The sequence below is a fragment of the Pantherophis guttatus genome, chromosome 1, assembly GCF_059756535.1.
Source record: "Pantherophis guttatus breed Tessera chromosome 1, ASM5975653v1, whole genome shotgun sequence".
Lineage (NCBI taxonomy): Eukaryota > Metazoa > Chordata > Lepidosauria > Squamata > Colubridae > Pantherophis > Pantherophis guttatus.
In genome coordinates, this window is record NC_142063.1 from 230271429 (window position 1) to 230294580 (window position 23152).

General features: G+C 36.8%; 1 protein-coding gene across 2 annotated transcripts in view; it reads left to right on the plus strand.

The window, feature by feature from the left end:
* Window positions 1-23152, plus strand: part of KCNQ5 (potassium voltage-gated channel subfamily Q member 5) — a 340121-nt gene that overhangs the window by 268980 nt on the left and 47989 nt on the right. For both annotated transcript variants that reach the window (XM_034431901.3, XM_034431902.3), the window contains exons 4-6: window positions 12288-12463; window positions 13053-13178; window positions 22599-22709. In XM_034431901.3, coding sequence (XP_034287792.1) covers window positions 12288-12463; window positions 13053-13178; window positions 22599-22709 — 413 coding nt within the window. The remainder of the gene's footprint in view (window positions 1-12287; window positions 12464-13052; window positions 13179-22598; window positions 22710-23152) is intronic.

The window sequence follows — 23152 nt, forward strand, 5'->3', positions numbered from 1 at the left end:
AAAAAGCATGACAGGAAAAGCTTTGACACCAAGCATTAGCTAGCAGCTGAAGATTTGGCTCTTCTCCAGCATTCTGAAACTAAGGTAATGCTTTAAAGCATCTCCAAACAGATAACAGATATGCTGTATAAGACCAGTATCTTTGAATAATAAGGAATTGGGGTGTGAAGAAGATGAAAATAACCCTAATAAAGAGCAGATGGAAAGCTTAATTAATAGTCCTCAGCTCCCCATTCACCATGTCTCATACAAAAGAAGGGGGAAAAAATCCTGCCAAAGTTCATTCTGCTCCTGTCTAATCTCTGATCCAGTCTTATTGACCACACACACAACTTTCTCGCTGTGGAAACTGTAATTTTGATCTTTAAGCAGCTAACAACGATTAACAACAAAATTAATGAAGTGGAACAATTGCTTGAGCTATTCATGCAGGACTGTGGTGGGACGCAAAATAGACAAAGGTCTCTTTCAAGCATGAACAATGTTAATGTTCGAAAGAATTCTGGAAAAATACCCATTTCATGTGTGGGTAGCCAAACATAACTTATTGGATTGCTGGAAGAAGCCCTAAAGAACCCATATTTAAACAGCAATACTGTAGCAGTGACCCTTATTTCAGTTGAGGCACAACGTCAGAGAAGAAGCAAGGGGGTATAGGATTTCAAAACAATTCACTGATCATTTTACTTACGAGCCTGGAGCTTCAGATAATAATGAATAATACTACTAGAGGAAACGTCATGATAAAAAACTAATGCAAACTTCCTAAATGCACACTTCCATCTGGACTTAGAATTGCTTGACTTTCTGCCCAATATGGCATCAAGAGGATTTTACTAGCCTCTAAGCACACAGCTATTCTGTGGATGCTCTTAAAAAAGAACACAATTCTGAGCAGTTTTTTTGATCATTCCAAATCAAACCCTTAAGGATGTCTATAATGCCCTTCTTATAATCAAAAGGAAAGCTTCCCAGTTATCAAATAGAAGTTGGACTAAATAGTATCAGAGGATGGTAAAAATAAAAATATTTCTGTTCAGTCAGAGATGATCATTTTCTCCCCCACAAATCCATGGTCAATCTGATATACAGGGATAACAGCACTTACAAATCAATGAATGGGATGAAGAACATATATTATATTTTTTTTAAAAAAAACCCTTCTGGATTAGATATCCTAAAAAGCTCTTTTACAACAATTATGGACACTGCATAAAAACAATAATATCACAGGGATGGATAGAAGAGGCTTTAAACAATTTAGATAGAACTCCTTTGTCTCAATGTTGGGATAAAGAACATTACAGATTTTTGCAATGTATTGTAAAGAAGAAAGAGCCACTATAAATTACTGGAAAGCCAAAGTTAGGTTCTTTAAAAAATAAGAGAGACATAAATGGCAGATCAGTGGCCATGTAACAGTGCAAGAGAGGCAATATAAATACTTGGCATACAGGTAGATCACAATGGAGCCCAAAATTTATGTTGCTAAGTGAGATATTTGTTAAGTGAATTTTGCCCCATTTTACGATCTTTCTTGACACAGTTGTTAAGTGAATCAAGTTGTTAAGTTAGTAACATGGTTGTTAAGTGTATCTGGCTTCCCCATTGACTTTGCTTGTCAGAAGGTCTCAAAAGCTGATTACATGACCTCTGCAACCATGAATTTTGACCATGGGGATGATGCAACGGTCGTGTGAAAAAAACAGTCAAAAATAACTTTTTTCAATGCCATTATAACTTTGAACGGTCACTAAAGACATCAATATTTGCTGGTTTTTGAGGTGTTGTTTTTTTTTAATCAAACTGATGGCTAATTTATACCCCAACTTCCAGGTTTTCCAGAGAATAGCTGCTGCCCAACTCTACTATGCATAGATATAGACTGTATACACCTATAAAGACAAAGGCATTTTTACTATCTTGAGAAATTTCAATCTAAATGTCGAAGAGTAATTTTTGAAAAAAATACACTGTGTTTCTAATGCCATCCTATGAACTGAAGCTGTCTTTATTTCCTTAGAAGACCAGATTTGTCAAAGCAGACTTGTGTACTCTGCTGCTTTAAGATAATAAATTATGCTTAAGGCCTAGCTCCTTTAACTTTGTATAAGAAACTTCACTCCAGGTAGAGAATTTCTCTGGAATCAAAATAAGAGATTTCACCATCTCTTATGCCATCTGTTGATTTTAGCAGAACCATCCGTTGATGTGTAGTCAAAAATCCAGCTTAATGGTTTCTCCTATCCTCTGTCCAGTTATGCAAAGTATATCTGCTGGTATCCCATATGATAAATGTCCAGGCTTTTTTGGATCTGTTTTGGTAAATGCGCTATTGTGCTATTCTTCTACAGGATCTTGATATTTATTCATAGCATCTCTTCTAACCAAATACATAGGCAGACCAAATGCATTTTATGTACTCCTCCTTTTATCAGATTTAAATCCAAGCATCACCTGTAAAGTGGCAGAATCTTTTTCCACAGCTATGGCTAGTAGGAAAAAAATGGAGTTAAAGATGCTATAAAGGTGAAATATATGCTTAGATTTAATTTTGCTACTTGTTTTTTTTTCTTAGCTCTTTTTCTCTGTTTTGTGCTATTTTTTTTCTTTGACATCATTTATGAAACCAAATATTCCAAATCCAGTTTAATTGTACTAATGCCAGTTCTTAATTTATTATATCTTATTGTCTAAATAGTTTAAGAGTATTTTGTGTGTTTGTGTGTGTGTGTGTGTGTGGAGAAATAGCAAGTTTTTGACATCAGATAGAGAGCAATCGGCTGTAAGTTTCCCCATCTCTTTGACACATTTTCTAGGGCAGAATACTGCCACATCAATATGTGTTTATGGAATTGGAAATAGATACAGACAAGCAATCCTCTTTGTATAGTGGCAGTCTTAATGTCTGACAAGGACTGTAAGAAGATAAAAGTACTCACTATCAGTTTGAGAAACTCAGCTTTCACAGCTGAATAGTGAAGCTGTTGTCAAAATAAATACCACTTTCGATTACATACTAGATTACAATTTATCAAAAAGAGAGCCTATTTTTAAAAAAGAAGGGGAAAAAAAAGAAAACGTACATTCTTGTTCCTTTGCTAATATTCTGAATAGAATATGTTAGACTGGAGGTTATATAGGAGGAATGCAGTAATTTAGATTCAGCCACAACTATTCTTCGTAGCCACACTAAATTCCAAAATTAAATGGCAAATATTTATAGATCTATCAGTCTGAATCCACAATTTAATAAAAAGAAATGTGTGCTCAACCTATATTGAATTGTGGCTTGAATTGCTTTCTTCTTCAGTGATTTCCAGCTTCTGGATAAATTAACCATTGTGGTATGGATTAGGGATAACTGGGTCCATATACTTCTGACAGAGTTCTGTTTACTGAAGAAATCTCTTTTGGAGAAGGGAGGAGAGCAATTTATGCCTATATCTTCTAAACAGTGAGAGAAAAGGCATCTAGGTTGAAGAGGAAAGGGAGGGAGGGAGGGAAAGGGAGAAATCATTGCAAGTTCAGGGAGAACTTTTAGAAGAAAACAGCACTTTCTACTACTCTCTTAAGACTACAACTGTAAAGGTAGTCCCACCCTTTGCACAAGTCAGTATCAGGAATTGAATAAACAAGTCATAAAGGCAAGGAAAAAGGCAAGAGACACAGTGAGGGGAATCCAGAACTCTAAGGACAGGCCAGGAAGGTTTGGGCAACAGAACTGAGCCTTAAAAAGTTGTTCTCTGCATTTTTTCTCAGGGAGTGAAACCAACAAATAGCCAGTTCGGTGTAGTGATGAAGGTTATGTCCTAGAAACAAGGAGACTGTGAGTTCTAGTCCCACTTTGGGCATGAAAGTCAGCTGGGTGACCTTGGACCAGGTCCAAGGTTTCAAAGCCAGTTGCTACTGGTTCACTCGTGCGCATGTGCAACGCTTCTGTGCATGTACAGAAGCTTCTGCGCATGCGCAGAAGTGTCTAGGCAGGTGGGCGGGGCCTCCCACTGCCGCTGCTACAGGTTTGCCCAATCCGGGGCGAACCGGTAGCAACCCACAACTGCTTTGGACCAGTCATTCTCTCTCTCTCTCTCTCTCTCTCTCTCTCTCTCTCAACCCAACCTTCCTGATGGGGAAAAATAGGAAGAGGAAAAGTATTAGATATATTCGTCATCATGAGGTTTTTGTAAAAAGAATAATAAAGGTGGGATGAAAATTTAAATAAATAAACTGAGTCTCTGCTTAACTGCAGAGCTGAGGCCTGTTGCTGCCTGGAATTCTGCTGGCCTGCTCTTGGGCAGGCAGTCTGACTGGTAGAGCTCAGCTGTTGTATCTTTCAGGCAGCTGTTGTATCTGCTTGGGGCTGGGAGAGTAAACTTCAAAGTCTGAGACACTGAGGCAGGAAGTCCTGAGGCAGGAAGTCCTGGAGGTTGCTGGAGCTGTCTCAGCTAGAGAGGGCTGATTCCCTCCCTCTAGGATTGTTATCCCTAGATGCCCCTATTTATTTATTTATTTATTTGTTAAATTGTCTGTGCCGCCTGACTCTCTACAATTCTGAGTGGCTCTGTGTCCACCTCTTCCTGCTGAGAAGCCCAGCAGAGCCATAGCTAGTGGCTGGTTGAATTGTAGAAAGAATCATTCCATAAATTGCAAGATTCCTTTTTGCAGAAGAGTCTCTAGTTTACTCCTGGGAGACTTTGGACACATTGAGATTTTTGCCCAACAAATCCCCAACCAGGTCCATGCATCATGCTATTGATAATTATGATTTAATGACCATTTATTAAATGAACCATTCTTAATAGAGCTTGCACAGTGTTCTAGGTCATAAACCTTGCTTCACAGATTACATTGGTCCAGACAACATACTAGCTAAGCTGGAAATAAGCCATGTTATAACTTAGGGCAATATGTGATCACGGTCACTATTTCACTGCCTTATATACCTGATTTATTATGAAAGAAAAGTAGGGATCAGCCATCTATTCAGAGGGTAAATATATAATAACCTTATATTATAAGCTAAAATATGAAAATGACCGATGCACAAGGCTAGAAACAAATATTTCCTACCGTTTGCTATGACCATACCATAATAAACTAATTGAAGGCAGTATTTATGGGATTGATGTTCTAAATAAAAACTTTTACTCCAAGACTAATAGCTCTTTTATTTACAATGAATAAATCAACAACTCTGCATATCAATATCTATATAATTGTAGCATAAAATAGTATATCTTAATCATTGGACAGGGAATATTTTAAGATACTGTAGATGTTTTCTGCCATTTCAACTACAATACCATGTCTGGATAGTTGATAAATCTATTACAAGCTTTTAGTGTCTTTAAAGATTGGACAGAAATTATCTAGATCTATTTTAAGATCAAGGTAAGCTAAGATCGATAAACCATATATTCCCAGCAGTTAGTTGTTGCAGTGTGCTGGGAAACTATACTTTTGCTGCTGAGCACCACTGTATGAAGAAGGACTGGCCTTAACCAAAGGCAGTTTAAGATAGAGATGCGAGTTGCTATGTCAATATTATATAGATGCACCATTGGTACCAACACTGGGAGTGATATCTGTGGTTCATTTAGAGTTATGTGTTGGAAGTAACCGTTTTCATGTCTCTGCCATCTTGTAACAATCTCAAGAAAATCAGGACCCCTTTCTTGGCAACCCAATGGAGGTTGGTTGGTGATGCTTCTGTGCGTTGATTTCAGGGAGTGCTCAACTTACGACCACAACTGAGTCCAAAATGTCCATTGCTAAGCAAGACAGTTAAGTGAATTTTGCCCCATTTTATAACCTTTCTTGCCACAGTGGTTTAGTGAATCACTGCAGTTGTTAAGTTAGTAACATGATTGTTAAGTGCATCTGGCTTCTTCATGGATTTTGCTCATCATAAGTTCGCCAGTAAATACCAGTAAATGCCAGTTGTCAAGCGTATGAATTTTGATTGCATGACCATCAGTGGTGGGTTGCCTCCGGTTTGGTCCGGTTTTTGCGAACCGGTAGTAAAACCAGCGGGAGGCTCCGCCCACCCACCCAGACGTCGTCATAGATGATCTGGGCATGCGCGCGATCCCATTGCGAACTGGTAGTAAAGGTAAGTAGAACCCATCCCTGATGACCATGAGGATGCTGTAACATTTATAAGTGTGAAAAACATTTTTTCCAGTGCTGTTGTAACTTTGAAGAGTCACTACACGAATGGTTGTAAGACAAGGACTGCCTTTACATATATTTAGCTCTTTTTTTCCTGCCCCCACCTTTTTCTCAGTTGACATTTGTGGCACTTTGCAGTATTGTGCTTAAAATACATACGTTTCTTGCATTTTGAAAATCTATGTATGTCGTTCTTTAGCTTACTAAATGTGATTAAATATTCAGATTGTCAGAGTAATCAAACCATAATATCTCTTAGGCAAGTACCATTGAACAGAAATAGAGAACAATGCAAACTGCCACGAGGCTTTCACAACACAGAACAAAGATAAACAAGCAACCATAGACTGAAATGAATGGCCTTAGAATAGTTCTAAATCAGAGCTATGTAAAATCAGAATAATAAGCTAAATACAGTATAATTGCCTTTTGATATCCCTGCTTTTATTTTATTTTTCTTTCACATCAGCTAATGATAGGAAAATCCCAGAGCTAGAAATAGAACTCTGAGCAAGCAGCAAACTGGAAAACACATAATATATATTCAGATGAAATGTTTCCAAGTCAGCTGGAGGCCAACCTGCAAATAGACTAAATCTGTTTGATCCAATCTGTATTAAACTGTACCATTTTAAAGGATTTTTAGAGAGTACTTAATCATTGAAAAATGATGTATATTAGGGGTGAAATGCTCCCGGTTCGGACTGGATCGCCCGAACCGGTAGCGATGGTGGTGGGTGGTTCGGAGAACGGGTAGCAAAAATCCCTGCGCGCCCCCCCCCCCCCAATGCCCAGCTGAGCCGCAGGATCATCAGAGGCTTTTTTTTTAACTTTTAAAAGCATTTTTTCTACAACCTCTTCCGACAAAAAAAAATGCTTTTAAAAGTAAAAAAAAAGCCTCTGATGATTGCGCGGCTCAGCTGGGATAGTCAGAGTCAACCTCTTGGCCGAAGAGGTGATTAAAAAAATGCTTTGAAAAGTCTCTGACGATCCCAGCTGAGTTGCCTGATCAGCAGAGAGGTATTTTTAAAAAAGCCTCTCTGACGATCCCAGCTGAGTTGCCTGATCGGCAGAGGCTTTTCAAAGCATTAGAAAAAATGCTTTGAAAAGTTAAAAAAAAAATTGGCCATGCCCACCCAGTCACATTAACCCCCACCACCAAGCCACACCCACAGAACCGGTAGTAACAAATTTTACATTTCACCCCTGATGTATATGTGTGCTAAAATAAATAAAATTGAGGCTTTGCTTTGTTTTAAGTTAATGCAATGTCTCTGTGTTCATTAAATAAGAGGTATACTCAGGACAACTGGCATAATAAAACATTATTATACCTAGTTTAATATTTACAAGGATAAGAGGAGCAAAAGAATATAATTCCTCTGAAGATACATCAAATATGTACAGGTAGTCCTCGACTTACAACACTTCATTTAGTGACCGTTCAAAGTAACAGCATCTCTGAAAAAAAGGGACTTACGACCATTTTTCACAGTAATTACCTTTGCAACACCCCCATGATCATGTGATCAAAATTCAGTCACTTAACAGTTGGTTATTTATGACCGTTGCTGTGTCCCAAGGTCATTGCAACCGTCTGACAAGCAAAGTCAACAGGGAAGCCAGATTCACTTAACAACCAGGTTACTAACTTATCATCTGCAGTGATTCCCTTAACAACTAAGGCAGACAAAAGTTGTAAAATGGGCCAAACCTCACTTAACAAATGTCTCACTTAACAATAGAAATTTTGGGCTCAATTGTGGTTGAGGACTACGGGTATATTTAGCTGTTGTGTTTGCTTTTTCCTCCGCTGTATTATATCTGCACCTCCTAGTAAGAGTTCAGAGCTAACTGTGTTGACTATTAAAAGTCTTAGGCCACCAAAAGCATGTATTTGTGCCACCCTGGTCAACTGTCATATAATATGGGAACGCACTTCTACTTTTTTGTTGTTCTGAATTAAATTATTTCTTTTCCTAGACTGAGAGTGCTATAGTAGCTTCATAGAGATTGTTAAGTAGATAGTTTAGGATAGAGATCAGAAGAAAAATCAAATCAACATGTAAGATGAGATACAGGAACTACATCACAATATTCTAGGGAAGAATGTTACTTTGGTGCCTAATTGTGATGTCACTGCTGAGGTTCAACATCTTGCAAAAGTAAAGCAACTGAACACATATATAATTATTGGAGTAATTGTTCTTAGACCACATGTAAAGTGCAATTCATAGAATAGGAAATAGTAGCTCTTCTTAAATCTTGCTTGTTTTCTTCAAGGACCCGTCTTTTTACACGTGCCACATATCTGCAAAAAGGGTTATGTTGAGTGCCTGGTCATAGCCACTGTTTTTTGATATCACTGATCTCTCTTGTGGCCACCCTGGGATGCAGACTTTGGAAACCCTTTTAACTAGGGTTTTAGCATTCCTTTGAAACAGAGCTAGACTTGTGATTTAAAAACCAAGGGTGTTGTACCAAAGGTTGATTTAAATCCAAAAAGAGAGCCAGGCGCTGCTAGCTGTGTGCTGCACCACTGTCGTTCTCATAGGGGTTTCTAAAATATTCCTTCCAACATTCCCTCACTTCAGTTTTATCACAAATCATTTCCATTACTGTTTTTAAAAAAAATCCATTGGCTGTATTGGACACCCCTTCTTTAATCCTCTTTATCCACTTCCAAAACATTTTTTTTTTATTTCTAGAAAAATCACTGCATTTTCTCTACCTTTTAAATTTTACAAATAGCAATTCATTTTACTTTGTTCTGAACAAGAAATACCTTTTCTTTTTTTTATTTCCACTTTCTGTTCATTCTATTGGGAGAGGCATCTATTTTCTGGTTTGTTTGTTTTTTTCATGTAGGACATACATTTTTTTCTTCTTGCATTCTTATTTCTTAGATTTTTTTTTCTATGTTAACTTTTCCACAAATCTACCCATGATCCTATTAAAAATTGGTGCAGCCCCCACATTCATAATCTCTCATCTGTCTTGCACGCTTCACTAATTTGTTGATTCTTTCATTATAAACAACCCATTATGCTTTTAGATTGAGATTTTTTCCTTTGCCATCAGTACATTGGCCTCCATTTCTAATTAAAATGATGCCAAAATGATAAAGCATTCATTGCTTCACCATGACATACAGACCAACCTTTCATATTTGCATGTTTGCAACACTGCTTGAAAGAATGTAAGAGGCAGAGCTTGTATCACAATAGTCTCAAGCACATTTTCTCATTTAGTCCTCTTCACCCACCTTTCGGTGATTATGTTTTGTACTTGAGTGCTTATGCTTAAATCACACTCAAAATAAGTAGACCCTTTTGCAGAGTGTCATTGGGCCCCATAGCGTTTATTCCTGAATCTCTAAGTAGCCTAATTACTTTTAATATACCTGCTTGTCTCATTATCTTTCACCTATTCATGTCACATAGCAGGATATTTTTCCCTAGAATTACATTTATTCAGCATGTTACAGTTTTTTCCTCTATGGTTCTTCCATTATCACTATTCACAGAAGTGCACATACAATTATCACTACCCAATGGATTTCTATTTCTATATGCACTCACAGCACCCTGAATGATACCAATTTATTTTCTCCTGACATATACTTTAGGTTTCTCATTCATAATTAAATCACTCATTTCATTCTGTTGCAAATATTCATTAACTCCATTCCACAAGACCAGACTATATTCAAATTTATTATCTTTCTCCTGATTTTCCATACAGCATATCTATATAATTTATTTCATTCTATTTCATTTCATTTCCTTAATAATGTTTTCATCATTTATCCTCTTACATTTCTATATCAAAGTCATTCATATGCCCTGATTGTCCAAATAACCCCATGGCTATTGCCCTTTGCCACCCGTTATGGTTAACCAAGGCTTTCACATAATGCGTTTTAGTAAGTACTTATTACTTACTTATTTACTTACTCACTTACTTACTTACTTACTTACTTATGGTACTTACTTTTGTATGTACAGAATAGTTTTTGGTCTAAGACAAGTTTTATTTAATCATACATATATACATGCATACATACACTCTGTGTGTGTGTGTGTTGAAAACACAATTGAAAATACTGAGTAGTCTAGTCTGTCTGTCAGCCTATCTTTCTATCTGGCTGCTTAATCTTTATTTTATTTATTTATTAATTACATTTTTATAATAAGGTGTCTCTGGATAGGTTTATTCATTCATACTTTTTCTATTCATTTTTAATCAATAAAAAGAATCTCAAAGTGGAGTAGCTTTAAATTATTCTTTATTCAAAATAAGTTCAGAATATGACTAGATAAATTCTAGACAAGAAAGGAGGAGAAATTAAGTAATTCAGTTCATGGGGTTGTCATATTGAACACCAATTTAATGTGAAGAAAGTCTGAGTACTGTAGTTAATTTATTTTGATTAAGACAGACATAAGGAAAACTAGCATTAAATTGTTCTCTTTCACACTGTTAGAATGGTCAGGATATATTAGATGCTAAAAGTAGATAGAGTAATTCAAGTAGATTATCTAATTTTCTGAATCCTTTCTATCTTAGAACAGTATAATAGTACAATAGTAGAAATCAATTTTCACCTGCTAGTATCTACATCATTCAGGATTATTGTGACCTCTGAAGTACTTCGTTCTTTTTATCTTAAAAGACAAAGCTGTTGAAACAGGATGACAAATACTGGAAAGACTGAAACCTCTATTTCCTAAATTGGTAATTAACAAGATTCCCACATAAAGAATGCTCTGAAGAATTTGGAATTGTATTACAACCTCTGAAGGAAATCAGACAATAACATTCAGATAATTTCCTTAAGACATGGGGATCAAACCCGCGGCATCACGTTGCCATCATGGGATGTTTCGTGACGTTTTCCCCATTCACGGAGCCGGGGTAGGTGTGGCCTGCACGTGACACATCCGGCCCATAGGCCACCAATTTGACATCCCTGCCTTAAGATATATCAGTTAAGTAACTTAAGTTGCCTCTAAGCAAAATCAGTTTAAGAGAAAATGCTGCACTATATACAAAACTAAGTAAAAATATTATCAGAATATGAGAATCTGAATACTGCCTTAATATATCTTATCATACATCAAATCATGTTTATAAACTCTTTATTATGTTGTTTCCTTAATAATACAAATTGCATGCATACGAACTTAATAGACAAGTACAGGATACTGATATAATTACTTCAGTTGTCCCTTAGTTTCTTTGTCACTTATTCCAAACATATATCAATATATCACCATCACTTGAGCAGATTGTAAGTGGGATTTTAAAGGATGTTTTCAACTTTGCCACTGGGCATTTTGCATGGCTCCATCCCACAGTATATTTATGAATAAGCTTGAACAAATCATACTTATGATAACCACCTACAATCATGTGGTTATGATTGTTTTGTAATTTTTGCCATCTGGACCGTACCAAGTATCCATCAAACCAGCAAATTAACTTGGAGTAAAGCTATCAGAAATCACGTATGGATTGTTGCTACTAAATAAACATAATAATTAAAAATCAATTATTTAACTCTTTATGATGTAAAAAGAAAAACATAATCATATTTGTCTTTTAAGCATGAAATTAATTGCAACATTAATATAAATTACCTCAGAAAAGCCCATAGATTTAAAGAGCATTTTTTTTCAAAGGATATTCTTGTGTAATTGACTATAATATCTATGAGTATCTTTCTTATTCAGAGATTCCTTCTCAAAGATTACTCTTTGCTACTGTCAACTGACAATTCCTAAATGCTGCTAAGTGATTTGGATAATCTAGATAATTTCTCCTCGGTTGGTTTTTAAATAGCACACCAAATAAAATTGAACTTTAAGAATAATGTGATAGAGTTTCTATGAAAAATTCGGTAATCACCAGATATTCAACTTAATCTAGAAATGCTAGAATTTATCAGCATCAGCAGTGAACATTTTCTCTAAGAGGTGGGTAACCAATTATTTCAGTTCCTAATTCCTAATTAATCTTTAACATTAAACAACCAGTTCATCAGATGTTGGCATGCTAATTGACTATAAATGTCCCTGTCTGCATTAATATATTTTGTGATGTATTTTTTTCAGACATCATTGTTCTCATCGCTTCAATAGCAGTTGTTTCTGCAAAAACTCAGGGTAATATTTTTGCAACATCAGCACTCAGAAGTCTTCGTTTCCTACAGATTCTTCGTATGGTACGCATGGACCGAAGAGGAGGAACTTGGAAATTGTTAGGCTCAGTGGTTTATGCACATAGTAAGGTAGGGGCCCATTGATATTTCATTTTCGAATGCATGCTGCAAAAAAGAGAATTCCAAATTTAAATGAATGATCCAACTAACTTGCAATATTTTGATGTGTGTTGATCGTTCATGAATGCATGCATGCATGCATGTGTACATCTGTTATCCATCCATCACTCTATCCATCCATCCCTTCTAACTTCAGAAGTCAAAGAACCATGGAACAAATTATTCTTATTGGAAAAACCTGTGTGGTCTTATATATGAATACAATCTATACATTATAATAGAAATTCTCTTTTTAAAGTTGCAATTTTCTTTTAAAGATAATTTGAGATTTGGCATAGAAATAAGTTTTGCTGATTGAACAAAAAAATTAAAAAGCCCACTAGATATATCCAACTTCTGGCATAAATGAAACAGTTTGAATTCTGAAGCCTGAAACAGCTTGAATAATTTATATTTGTTAAATTAAGGGATAATTTGTATACTCAAGGAACTTTTCACATTTAACTAAACGAACTCTATTAATCTTATATTCCAACAAATACATGAATTCAGATAAATTATCAGAAATGTTTATTTTTTATTCTTATTTATCTTACAGGAATTAATCACAGCTTGGTACATTGGATTTTTAGTACTTATTTTTTCATCCTTCCTTGTCTATCTGGTTGAAAAAGATGCAAATGCTCAGTTTTCTACATATGCGGATGCTCTGTGGTGGGGCACAGTAAGTACAAAATCAATCAATCTTTGTAATATAAACTAACTTTCCCCAGTCTGGTGCCCTTTGGATTGAGACTACAACTTGATAAATTTCCCAAAAATGTCCACAGTTCCCACTGGGAATGCTAGGAGGTTGCTGTTTTAACGTAACTGGAGCATAGCAGATTGACGAAAGCAGGTTTATGCTTTGCAGTATTTAATATTCTTTTGAATCTTATTAAATGAATGGACCTATTATAATGTATCAAGGAAGCATTGATAGGTTGAGGGGAAGTAGTTGCAGGCTATATACTAGCTGTGATTTTAGCCAAATCCAAAACTATAGGAGCTAAAGAAAAAGTGGTTGAGATCTTGCTTGTTTGCTTTCTCCTTCTGTCTCTATCTCTCTCTTTCCCCCATCATCCATGTCAAACTCTGTCAGAGTTTGTTGCTGCACACCCAATCAGACACAAGTAAATGAACTTCAGCAGGATTCAAATTATATAAGAAAATGTCTTTATACACAATACAATACAGCAGAATTCAGCATACAAATCAGGAACACAGAAGCAGTATTCATAGAAGCATTACAGAGTAGAGAGATACAGAAGCTAATATATTGTACAGAGGCTCATATTGCAGAGGCCAAACCAACTCTTATATATATTTCAGCAAGTCTAAGCCACACCCAGACTCCAAACTGTCTCTTATGGCCCCATACAAACAAATACTATGTTTCAGTTTCCAAACAGTCATCATTGGTTGACTTATTTATTTATTTATTTATTTATTTATTTATTTATTTATTTATTGAATTTATATACCGCCCTTCTCCCCGAAGGGACTCAGGGCGGTGAACAGCCGAAAATTAAAATAACATACAATATGTTATTTTAAGATAACTAAAAATAAATTAAATTAATTGGCCTCCCAATTTAAAACCCCAAGCTATACAATTAAAAACTAACCCATAAAACCTATTTAGGCCAGGCCGGCTTGCTGAAATAAAAATATCTTCAGGCCTTACGGAATGTGCGGAGATCCGGGATCAGTCGTATTCCGGGAGGTAGCTCGTTCCAGAGGGCTGGTGCTCCCACAGAGAAGGCTCTCCCCCTGGGGGCCGCCGGCCGACATTGCTTGACCGACGGCACCCTGAGGAGGCCCTCTCTGTGAGAGCGTATTGGCCGGTGGGAGGTCTCGTAAATACCCTGGCCCTAAGCCATGGGGCGCTTTAAAGGTGAGAACCAACACCTTGAAGCACACCTGGAAGACCACCGGGAGCCAGTGCAGCTCACGCAGGAGAGGTGTTATATGGGAGCGCCATGTCGCTCCCGTAATCACCCGCGCGGCCGCATTCTGGACCAGTTGGAGCCTCCGGGTGCTCCTCAAGGGGAGCCCCATGTAGAGAGCATTACAGTAGTCCAAGCGAGAAGTGACGAGAGCATGAGTGACTGTGCATAAGAAATCCTGACTCAGAAAGGGGCGCAACTGGCGTATCAGGTGAACCTGATCCAAATAGACATAGTAGACAGAGCCTTGGTAGCACAGTGGACTAAAGCACTGTTATTAACATCTGCTCCTTGCAATTACTGCAAGTTCAAATCTCACCAGGCTCAAGGTTGACTCAGCCTTCCATCCTTTCAAAGGTAGGTAAAATGAGGACCCAGATTGTGAGGGCAATAAGCTGACTTTGTATAAATACACAAAAGTATGAAGGCTATTGCTTAATGCATTGTAAACCACCCTGAGTCTCCGGAGAAGGGCGGCATATAAATTAAAGCAAAAAAAAAAAAAAAAAATAGTCCCCAAATAGATGGCTGATCTATTCCAGTCTATTCCTGATCTATTCCAGTCTATGAATATTCATACTCTAACACCTTCAATACTTCTTCCTCTGTGATTCATGCTCAAACTGATGTGCTTTTATCCTTTCACCTAAACATAGACGTAAACAAAAATATATTCTCTACATTGTTAAGAGAATTCCATGCATATCCATTTTTCTCTCTTTTCTACTTATTCATACACATATGTCTCCCATACTATTCTTCTACCTATAGCTTCTCATTCAAACTACCCTGTCCTTCTTGCCCAGACACGTAGTCTTCTTAACCAAATGTTTACACTCTTATTGGGTTCTTTTTTTTCCATTAGTAAAATGTATCTTTTTTACAGAGTCAGGAAAAATTCTTTAAATATATATATATAATTGAAAAAGAAAAGCAAGCAAAAAACAACTGGTTTAGAATGAGGAGGCATTCTTATGGAGGTACCTCAGCAAACACTACCGTGTTCCATGGGCGCAGAGCTGAAATCACCCAGTTGTGGATAGGAGATACAATAAATCAGTGTTGGCGAACCTTTTTGACACTGAATGCCAAAACGGGAGCACATGTGCGCGTGCCAGAAACCGGAAAAGCAGCTGCCCGGTGCGCATGCACATGCCGGGAAAATGATATTCCGGTTTCCGGCACGCACATGTGCACTGACCAGGTGGTCTTCGCGCACACATGTGCACTAGAAACCGGGTGGCCAATGCACATGCACGCACCGGAAACTAGAAGATCATTTTCTCAGCGCGCGCCTGTGCACTGAGTGCCTGCTGTTCCAGTTTCCGGCATTCCCGTGCATATGAAGACCAGCTGGCTGGCGCGCCGGAACCCGGAAGAGCAATGGGCAACGGCCCGCGTGCATGGAGAGATGGCTCTGTGTGCCACTTCCGGCATGCGTGCCATAGGTTCGCCATCACGGTAATAAATGATTCCCCTGAATATGATTGTTTAAATTGTTATATAAAATTATAGCTGAAACTGACATAAGAAATTGTGCGGCTTATATTTCAAAATAAATATAGGTAGTCTTTGCTTAATCACAGTAATTGAGAACAGAAACTCTGTTGCTAAATTACATGATCTTACAGGGCAATATCACATTACTCTGCTGACCTACAACAGCAGTTACAACAGTTACAGTTGCCATTGTTAAGCGAATTCCATGGGATCTCTAAGTGCAACATCATATGATAGCCATTTGTGACTTCCTGCTGGCTTCCCCATTGACTTTGTTAGTTGGAAGCTGGCAGTAAAGGTTGCAAATGGTAAACACATGACTGTGGGACACTGTGTCCATCATTATCGCGAGTTGATTGCCAGATGTCCAAATCATGATCATATGACTATCGGGGTGCTGTGACAGCCATAACTGTAAGGACCGGTCATAAGTCTCCTTGTTCAGTACCATCATAATGGTTGAATGGTTACTGAACAAGTGATTGTTAAGTGAGGACTTCCTATGTAAAGCCTCTTTTCCTTAGGCATTATAGAAACAGACGAATAGTAGTGCTGGAAAAAGATTTTGAAAGTTTTATGTAGAAAAATAAGAATGTTAAGCCATTAGAGTTAACTCTCAAACCAGGATTTATTTATTTGTTTAAATTTTTATATTTGTTTAAAGGATGATGAAAGACTAGACTCTGAGCCATTATTTTTATCATAGCAAGAGTGTGAATTTGCAACTATCAAGACATTGAAGTCCTGTTGAAGTTCTGCAACTCTCTAAATTGTTTGTGTTGAAGTTGCAGTCTTTCAGACACTAACCCTAACTATAGTAGCTGGGCACATTAGATCAGGCTAAAATGAAGTTCTGTAGGTTTTGGTACAATACTTTGTGTGACCCAGCATTATTTTAGCATATTTTGTGAAGCAAGTCATTAGGTTAAGACATGATCATTAATTTGTTTGGATATAGCACTTCTTTTTCTAAATCTGGCTTAAAATTTAATGTGTTGAATATTCCCAATTAATCAGTCCACAATAAGATTTAAGGAGAAACAGATACAAACACACACAAACACACACACACACACCTGTATTCTTGCTTTGGAACATTTACATTAATTTGACATACTTTAACTTGCTTTGATCCATCCTGTTGCCCTCAAATAAGGCTTGGCCTAACTATTTCCATTTTTGTGTGTGTGCGAGCCTCATAGTATAACTATATATGATGGCAATCAATAGGAGAAAAGAATCTCAGTTGCAAGGTGGTACCAGCCGCAACTGAACACTGTCAGCTAATCAAACTACCACCAGTCCTGGCCTATTCATTCACCTTTGTACAACGCCTCCCTTAAAGATTGATCTTTAATCAAAATGGTTTGCCCTGAGGATTGGATTTTAATTTAACAAATAGCCAATACATATTAGGAGTCCGAGGATGGCTTTAACATTTTATTCCATCATTTTGCGGTACTCTTATTTAGGTAATGCACTGTTCTTCGGTTCTAGTGAGAATTCAATATGATTTTCCAAAAAATAAAAAATAAATAAAGCATCAAAAAACAAAACAATATAAAATGCTAAAAACATATGCTAAAATTAATACTAAATTCAGTTAACAATTTACAAAACGAAATAAAGGGATGTGTCTTTACAGATTTCAAAACGCTTGAGAGAATGGGGACCAAGCACAACTCCTAAAGAAAAGCATTCCATATCCTAGGAGCCTTTTCCTTCATGCCAGAAATGGATTTTAAGAGCCAGATTGGTTTATGAAGGGAAAGATAGTTTCTTAGATAGCCTGACCATTTAGGGTTCTAAAAGTACCTCGCAAATGAGCTGCTATATAAATTAAATTAATAAGTAAATCAGATTTAGTAAAGAGTTTATTTTTTCATTCATTTGGAATGTGTTTTCTTTTCATTTGGAATGCTTATTAAAAGATGCATCCCAACAGATGGGCACATCCCTCGAGGATGTGGCATTGCCAAATGACTGCATCATTTGTTAAGAGTGCTTCCTATTTCAGATAGCACTTGTATAATATCCTACTTAATAATTCACTACCAATACCTTGAATGTGTTCCACCTACACTTTACGCCCTGCGATGATGCATTCATAAATGTGACTCTGTTGCTTTTCTGAACCACTAAGGGATGGTGGTTCTACATGCTGGAATGTCCTATTTTATAATTGAACTGATAAGAGATAGATTACAGATTTCACTAACTATAACAGCCACGTTATAATTTTAAAAATTATACTTATATCACTTTTGAGGTTTGATTGCTCAATATATAATATAATATATTATAATAAATATAATAATTATATAATAATACTTAATTACATAATAATAAAGCAGTCATGACATTGATGTTATCCATTCAGTCGTGTCTGACTCTTGGTGATTCTATAGGCCAGGTCTCTCCACATCTTTCAATCTTGCACTACTTCTTTGAGTTTTTCTATGCTCTGATTTGTAACATCTTCCATAACGTCTTTTCAAATGGCAGACTCTTTTAAAATTAACTTCTGACTCCATTGTTTACAAACATCCTTCAGTCTATCCAGTGTTAAAGTATTCTGCTAATTCTGTATTTATAAAACAGATTTAAGTTTTCTTCTTTAATTGTAATCTTCAATTCCTCCATGTTTTTCTGTCGTGCACAACTTTTAAAGTCCTATTTTATCATTTATTTTTAAGAATTCAAAAGAACAGCATCTTCCCACAGGAAGGATTCTTATAATTAATTTCAAAATCCTATTTCAAATCTATCTGAACCATTTGTAATTTGCCAAAATCACATGCTAATCGCCCTTTTGCTGTTTATTAAAAAAAATGCTTTTAAGTGCTTCAACTTGTATTTAACTTGTATTTAAAATTATTAAGAAATGATGTCCATATAGGCTGCATTATGGCTGTGAGCTTGTTTGAAACCCTTCAACTCCCATCCACTTGATTCACAAGTAAACTACAAAAACCTCCATTTCTTCAGCCTACTCACAAGAAGCTGCTATCTCACAATCTTTCTTTTTGTCAAAGACTTCACCAACCAAAATTCATTATCTAGTCACCAATCTCCATCCTGACTCCCACTTTTTCAAGGTCATCTAGTTCTCCATGAATCCTCACTGGAAATCCTGGAATGTTTAAACATAATAAAGTGACTCCTCTGAACATCAAGCCAAGAGGCAGCAGTTAGGGGATTGACCTGATTTTGTTAGCCATCGTGGTTCATCACCCAAAGCAGTTATTTAGGCTGATGTTGTGTGAGAGTCAGACCTCATGTTCTATGCTTGTCCATAGCTACTAAAAATGACACCATCCAAATTTGTCATCAGTCCAGATTTATATTCATTGTAACACATCAGATGAAATATAGTGATATCATGGAAAGAAATTTAGACTGTTTTAAAATCTAGATCAAGAAATAATAATATTTATTGTTTACTGTATTTTTCTCCTTCAGTAGGTATGCTGCTACTTGGAGAAATACAAGTGAACTCTAGCTTCCTGCCTCCACAAAATAACTTTGAATTCAGATTTGGAATTTGAAACCTAAATTGCTTTTGAGTACATTGAGTACATCACAGTGTAAAAGAAAAATTAAATTATGTTCAGTTCTGTTGCTTAAGAACTCCTTAAGTGTTAGAAACAGGGTTCAAATGGAGCAAGAGATCTCTGATACATTTGGTGCTGCAATATTTTTTGACAGAGTTTCAGAACCTGTTGACTGTGAAAAAGAACAGAGTGGATTTTGTTCTTCAAGAAAAGTGTATTGCATATTCTTCCTTTTTTAATCTTTTGATTCTTAATTATAAAAAAATCTACAGTGCCTCTAATAGGAAGGACTCTGCTGTTGAGACTTTAATCCTTATTGTCATTAAAAGTAGGTGGCACCTTTTTATAAGCGTCTTTATTTTTCATCAGATAGATCTCTCTACTCTTTGGTGCCCGGCAGTGATCAGATGAATGCCAGATCATGCAGGTTCATTCCTGATCAAACAAGCTAATGCAGCTTTACTCAAAGAGTAACTCTGCAGAATGATTAGGCCTAAAAGAAAATAAGGATGTTGCTAGTTCTTTGTTAATACTTCAGCTCTTAATTGGCTCTGCATTCATTTTGGAAATATAATTTATCTTTATTCAACTAATTAGAGATAAATTCCTAGCACTTTAAAAACAACATTTCAGACAAGAGATTGAGCCTTTTTTAACCTCACAAATGGCAGTATGGATGCATTTTTGCATATGGAACAGCTATTCCGATGCTCAAATTCATAACTGCCTAGATTCTGATGTTTGAATCAGACATGGAAGGAACAAGCCTTGACATCTGTAATGGTACTTACTGAGACTCTGGTATGAAAGTCCATTCTAGCCCAAAGGGTTTACAAATACTGCATTTCCCACAGTGAAAAAGTTATATGTCATTACCGTATTATTTCTCTCCAAAGAAATGTTCTTTACAGTTCTCATTGTAAGATGTGCCTGCAGTGTATAGTACCAACATAAATTTACAGATCTGTCTTGCTATGCTTGTAAGTGATACTGATAAATTTTTTTTCAAGTAAGGTGCCAAATTCCTCCTTGAGGATTAAAGTAATAGCAACTTCATGGCTTTGTCCAAGTGAAATTAAAAGCAAGAGTGGTCATCAAAACATGGTATCATATAGCTATAGACAGTGCATGTTATTCATGTTCTTAGAAAAAGCTGAGATTTTAAGAAAAAAGTCCTAACCCAGAACCAAAACGTTACCTTACTGTGGTTTAAGATTGTAATGAAACTACAGGTAGTCCTTGATTTACAACAGTCCATTTAGTGACTGTTCAAAGTTACAGCGGCACTGAAAAAAAGTGACTTATGACCATTTTTCACAGTTACAACCTTTGCAGCATCCCCACGATCATATGATCAAAATTCAGATGCTTAGCAACTGGTTCATACTTATGACCGTTGCAGCATCCTGGGGTCATGTGATCTTCTTTTCCAACCTTCTGACAAGCAAAGCAGGGGTGAAATGTAAAATTTGTTACTACTGGTTCTGTAGGCTGGCTTGGTGGGGGGGGGGTAATGTGACTGGGTGGGCGTGGCCAACTTTTTTTTTTTTAACTTTTCAAAGCATTTTTTCTAATGCTTTGAAAAGCCTCTGCCAATCAGGCAACTCAGCTGGGATCGTCAGAGACTTTTCAAAGCATTTTTTTTACCACCTCTTTGGCCAGGAGGTTGCAGAAAAAAATGCTTTGAAAAGCCTCTGATGATCCCAGCTGAGTCACGCGATCATCAGAGGCTTTTTTTTTTTACTTTTAAAAGCATTTTTCATTGGAAGAGGTTGTAGAAAAAATGCTTTTAAAAGTTAAAAAAAAAAGTTGGCCACGCCCACCCAGTCACATTACCCCTCCCCCCAAGCCAGCTAGGCATGGGGGCATGCAGGGACTTTGGCTACTGGTTCTCCGAACTACCCGCCGCCATCGCTACCCGATTGGGCGATCTGGCCCGAACCGGGAGCATTTCACCCCTGAAGCAAAGTCAATGGGGAAGCCAGATTGACTCAACAACTGGGTTACTCACTTATCAACTTCAGTGATTCACTTAACAACTGAGGCAAGAAAGGTCGTAAAATGGGGCAAAACTCACTTAACAAATGGATCGCTTAACAACAGAAATTTTGGGCTCAATTGTGGTCATAACTTGAGGATTACTTGTACTCGTTAATCTGCTGATTAGTCGCTTGCTTGCTTGCTACATTTTCTCATTCATTCAGAACGCTAACACTATGTGAATAAAGAGTAAAGTTTGCAAAATTCCTTGTTTATGTGTGATGGGGCCAGCTCTCTGGAACAGCCTCTTGCTGGAGATTCAGTCAGCTCCAATTTTATCTGCCTTCCAGAAACTGAGCTTTTCCATAGGAAGTTTTGATGTTGGTGTCAGATCTAGTTTATGATTATATGCACTGCAGTTATGTTTTATTACTGGCGTTACTGTCTTTTTGTTAGCTTCTGAGAGGTTTTTTTTAATCATTGTAGCAGGATAAAACGCATTAAATGTATAAAGAAAAAAATGTAAAGAAGTAAGAATTTTAACTGTAGTTGAAGTTCTTCATCCGCCTCACGTTGTCAGCCTGAAAGCCTGACAGAATTCAGTGTGTCTCCTGAAAAGCTGCGTTCCCACTGAAAAGCTCAAGCAGAGAATGTTCAGCATGTTTTTTAGTGCAGGCCAACCCATATGGGCAAGGCATAGGAACACATACAATAACCCAACAAACAGGCTACATCAACATCTCTGTAAATGCTGGTTTCCAGATCTTTTTGCTGAAATAATGGATGAGTGTGAGATATTTTTACGTAGGAACATCTTGGCCGGATAGGAGATGTGATCATCTCTGCGCCTAGTCATTTCCCCCCTTCAATACTGCCAGCCCCTAGTCAGGCTTATATTCACCTTGACTGAAGAAAATGTATTTTGAAAATATTCAAAGCAGCTTGAGAAGCAGAGCTGATCATAGTGACTAAATGTCACTGAAACAAGGGTGAACACCCAAGAGGGAAATCCCACTGTTTCTATACTGTCTCTATACACTTTGGAGAGCTAATGTTAAAATTCTTGATATCTGTACTGTCTGCATTTTTTTTTCACCCTGGTTTATATTCGTTTATTTTCAGATCACATTAACAACAATTGGTTATGGAGATAAAACGCCTCTTACTTGGCTAGGAAGGCTGCTTTCTGCAGGGTTTGCACTGCTTGGCATTTCTTTCTTTGCATTACCTGCTGTGAGTATTTTTACAACTGTGTTTCAAATTTCAAGGACATTATACTCTGTGCTGGATATATGAGAAACAATGTTAGATGCTTATATCAATGCATTTGTAAACCCACGTTAACTTTTGCCATTGCAAAAGAATACTTCTTAAATTTTAAGGTGCTTTAAGACCTTACTTATCCCTAATAATAAGTAACCCCAAGTTTTATTTGGTAACATTGCATCCAAAACAATGTTTGCATGGAGCTTGCTAAGATGTGGTTAAGTCCATCTCCACGATGCTTTATCCAATACATATCTTTCATAATGTCATTAAAATCTCAGTAAGTTCTAGTAATTAATATAATAAGTCCATGCTAGAATAGTTTTAAATTGTAATTACATATTAAAGTATTTTTACATATAAATTAAATGTTGGAGTATTTTCCATTTCCTACACAAGATTTCTTGTTA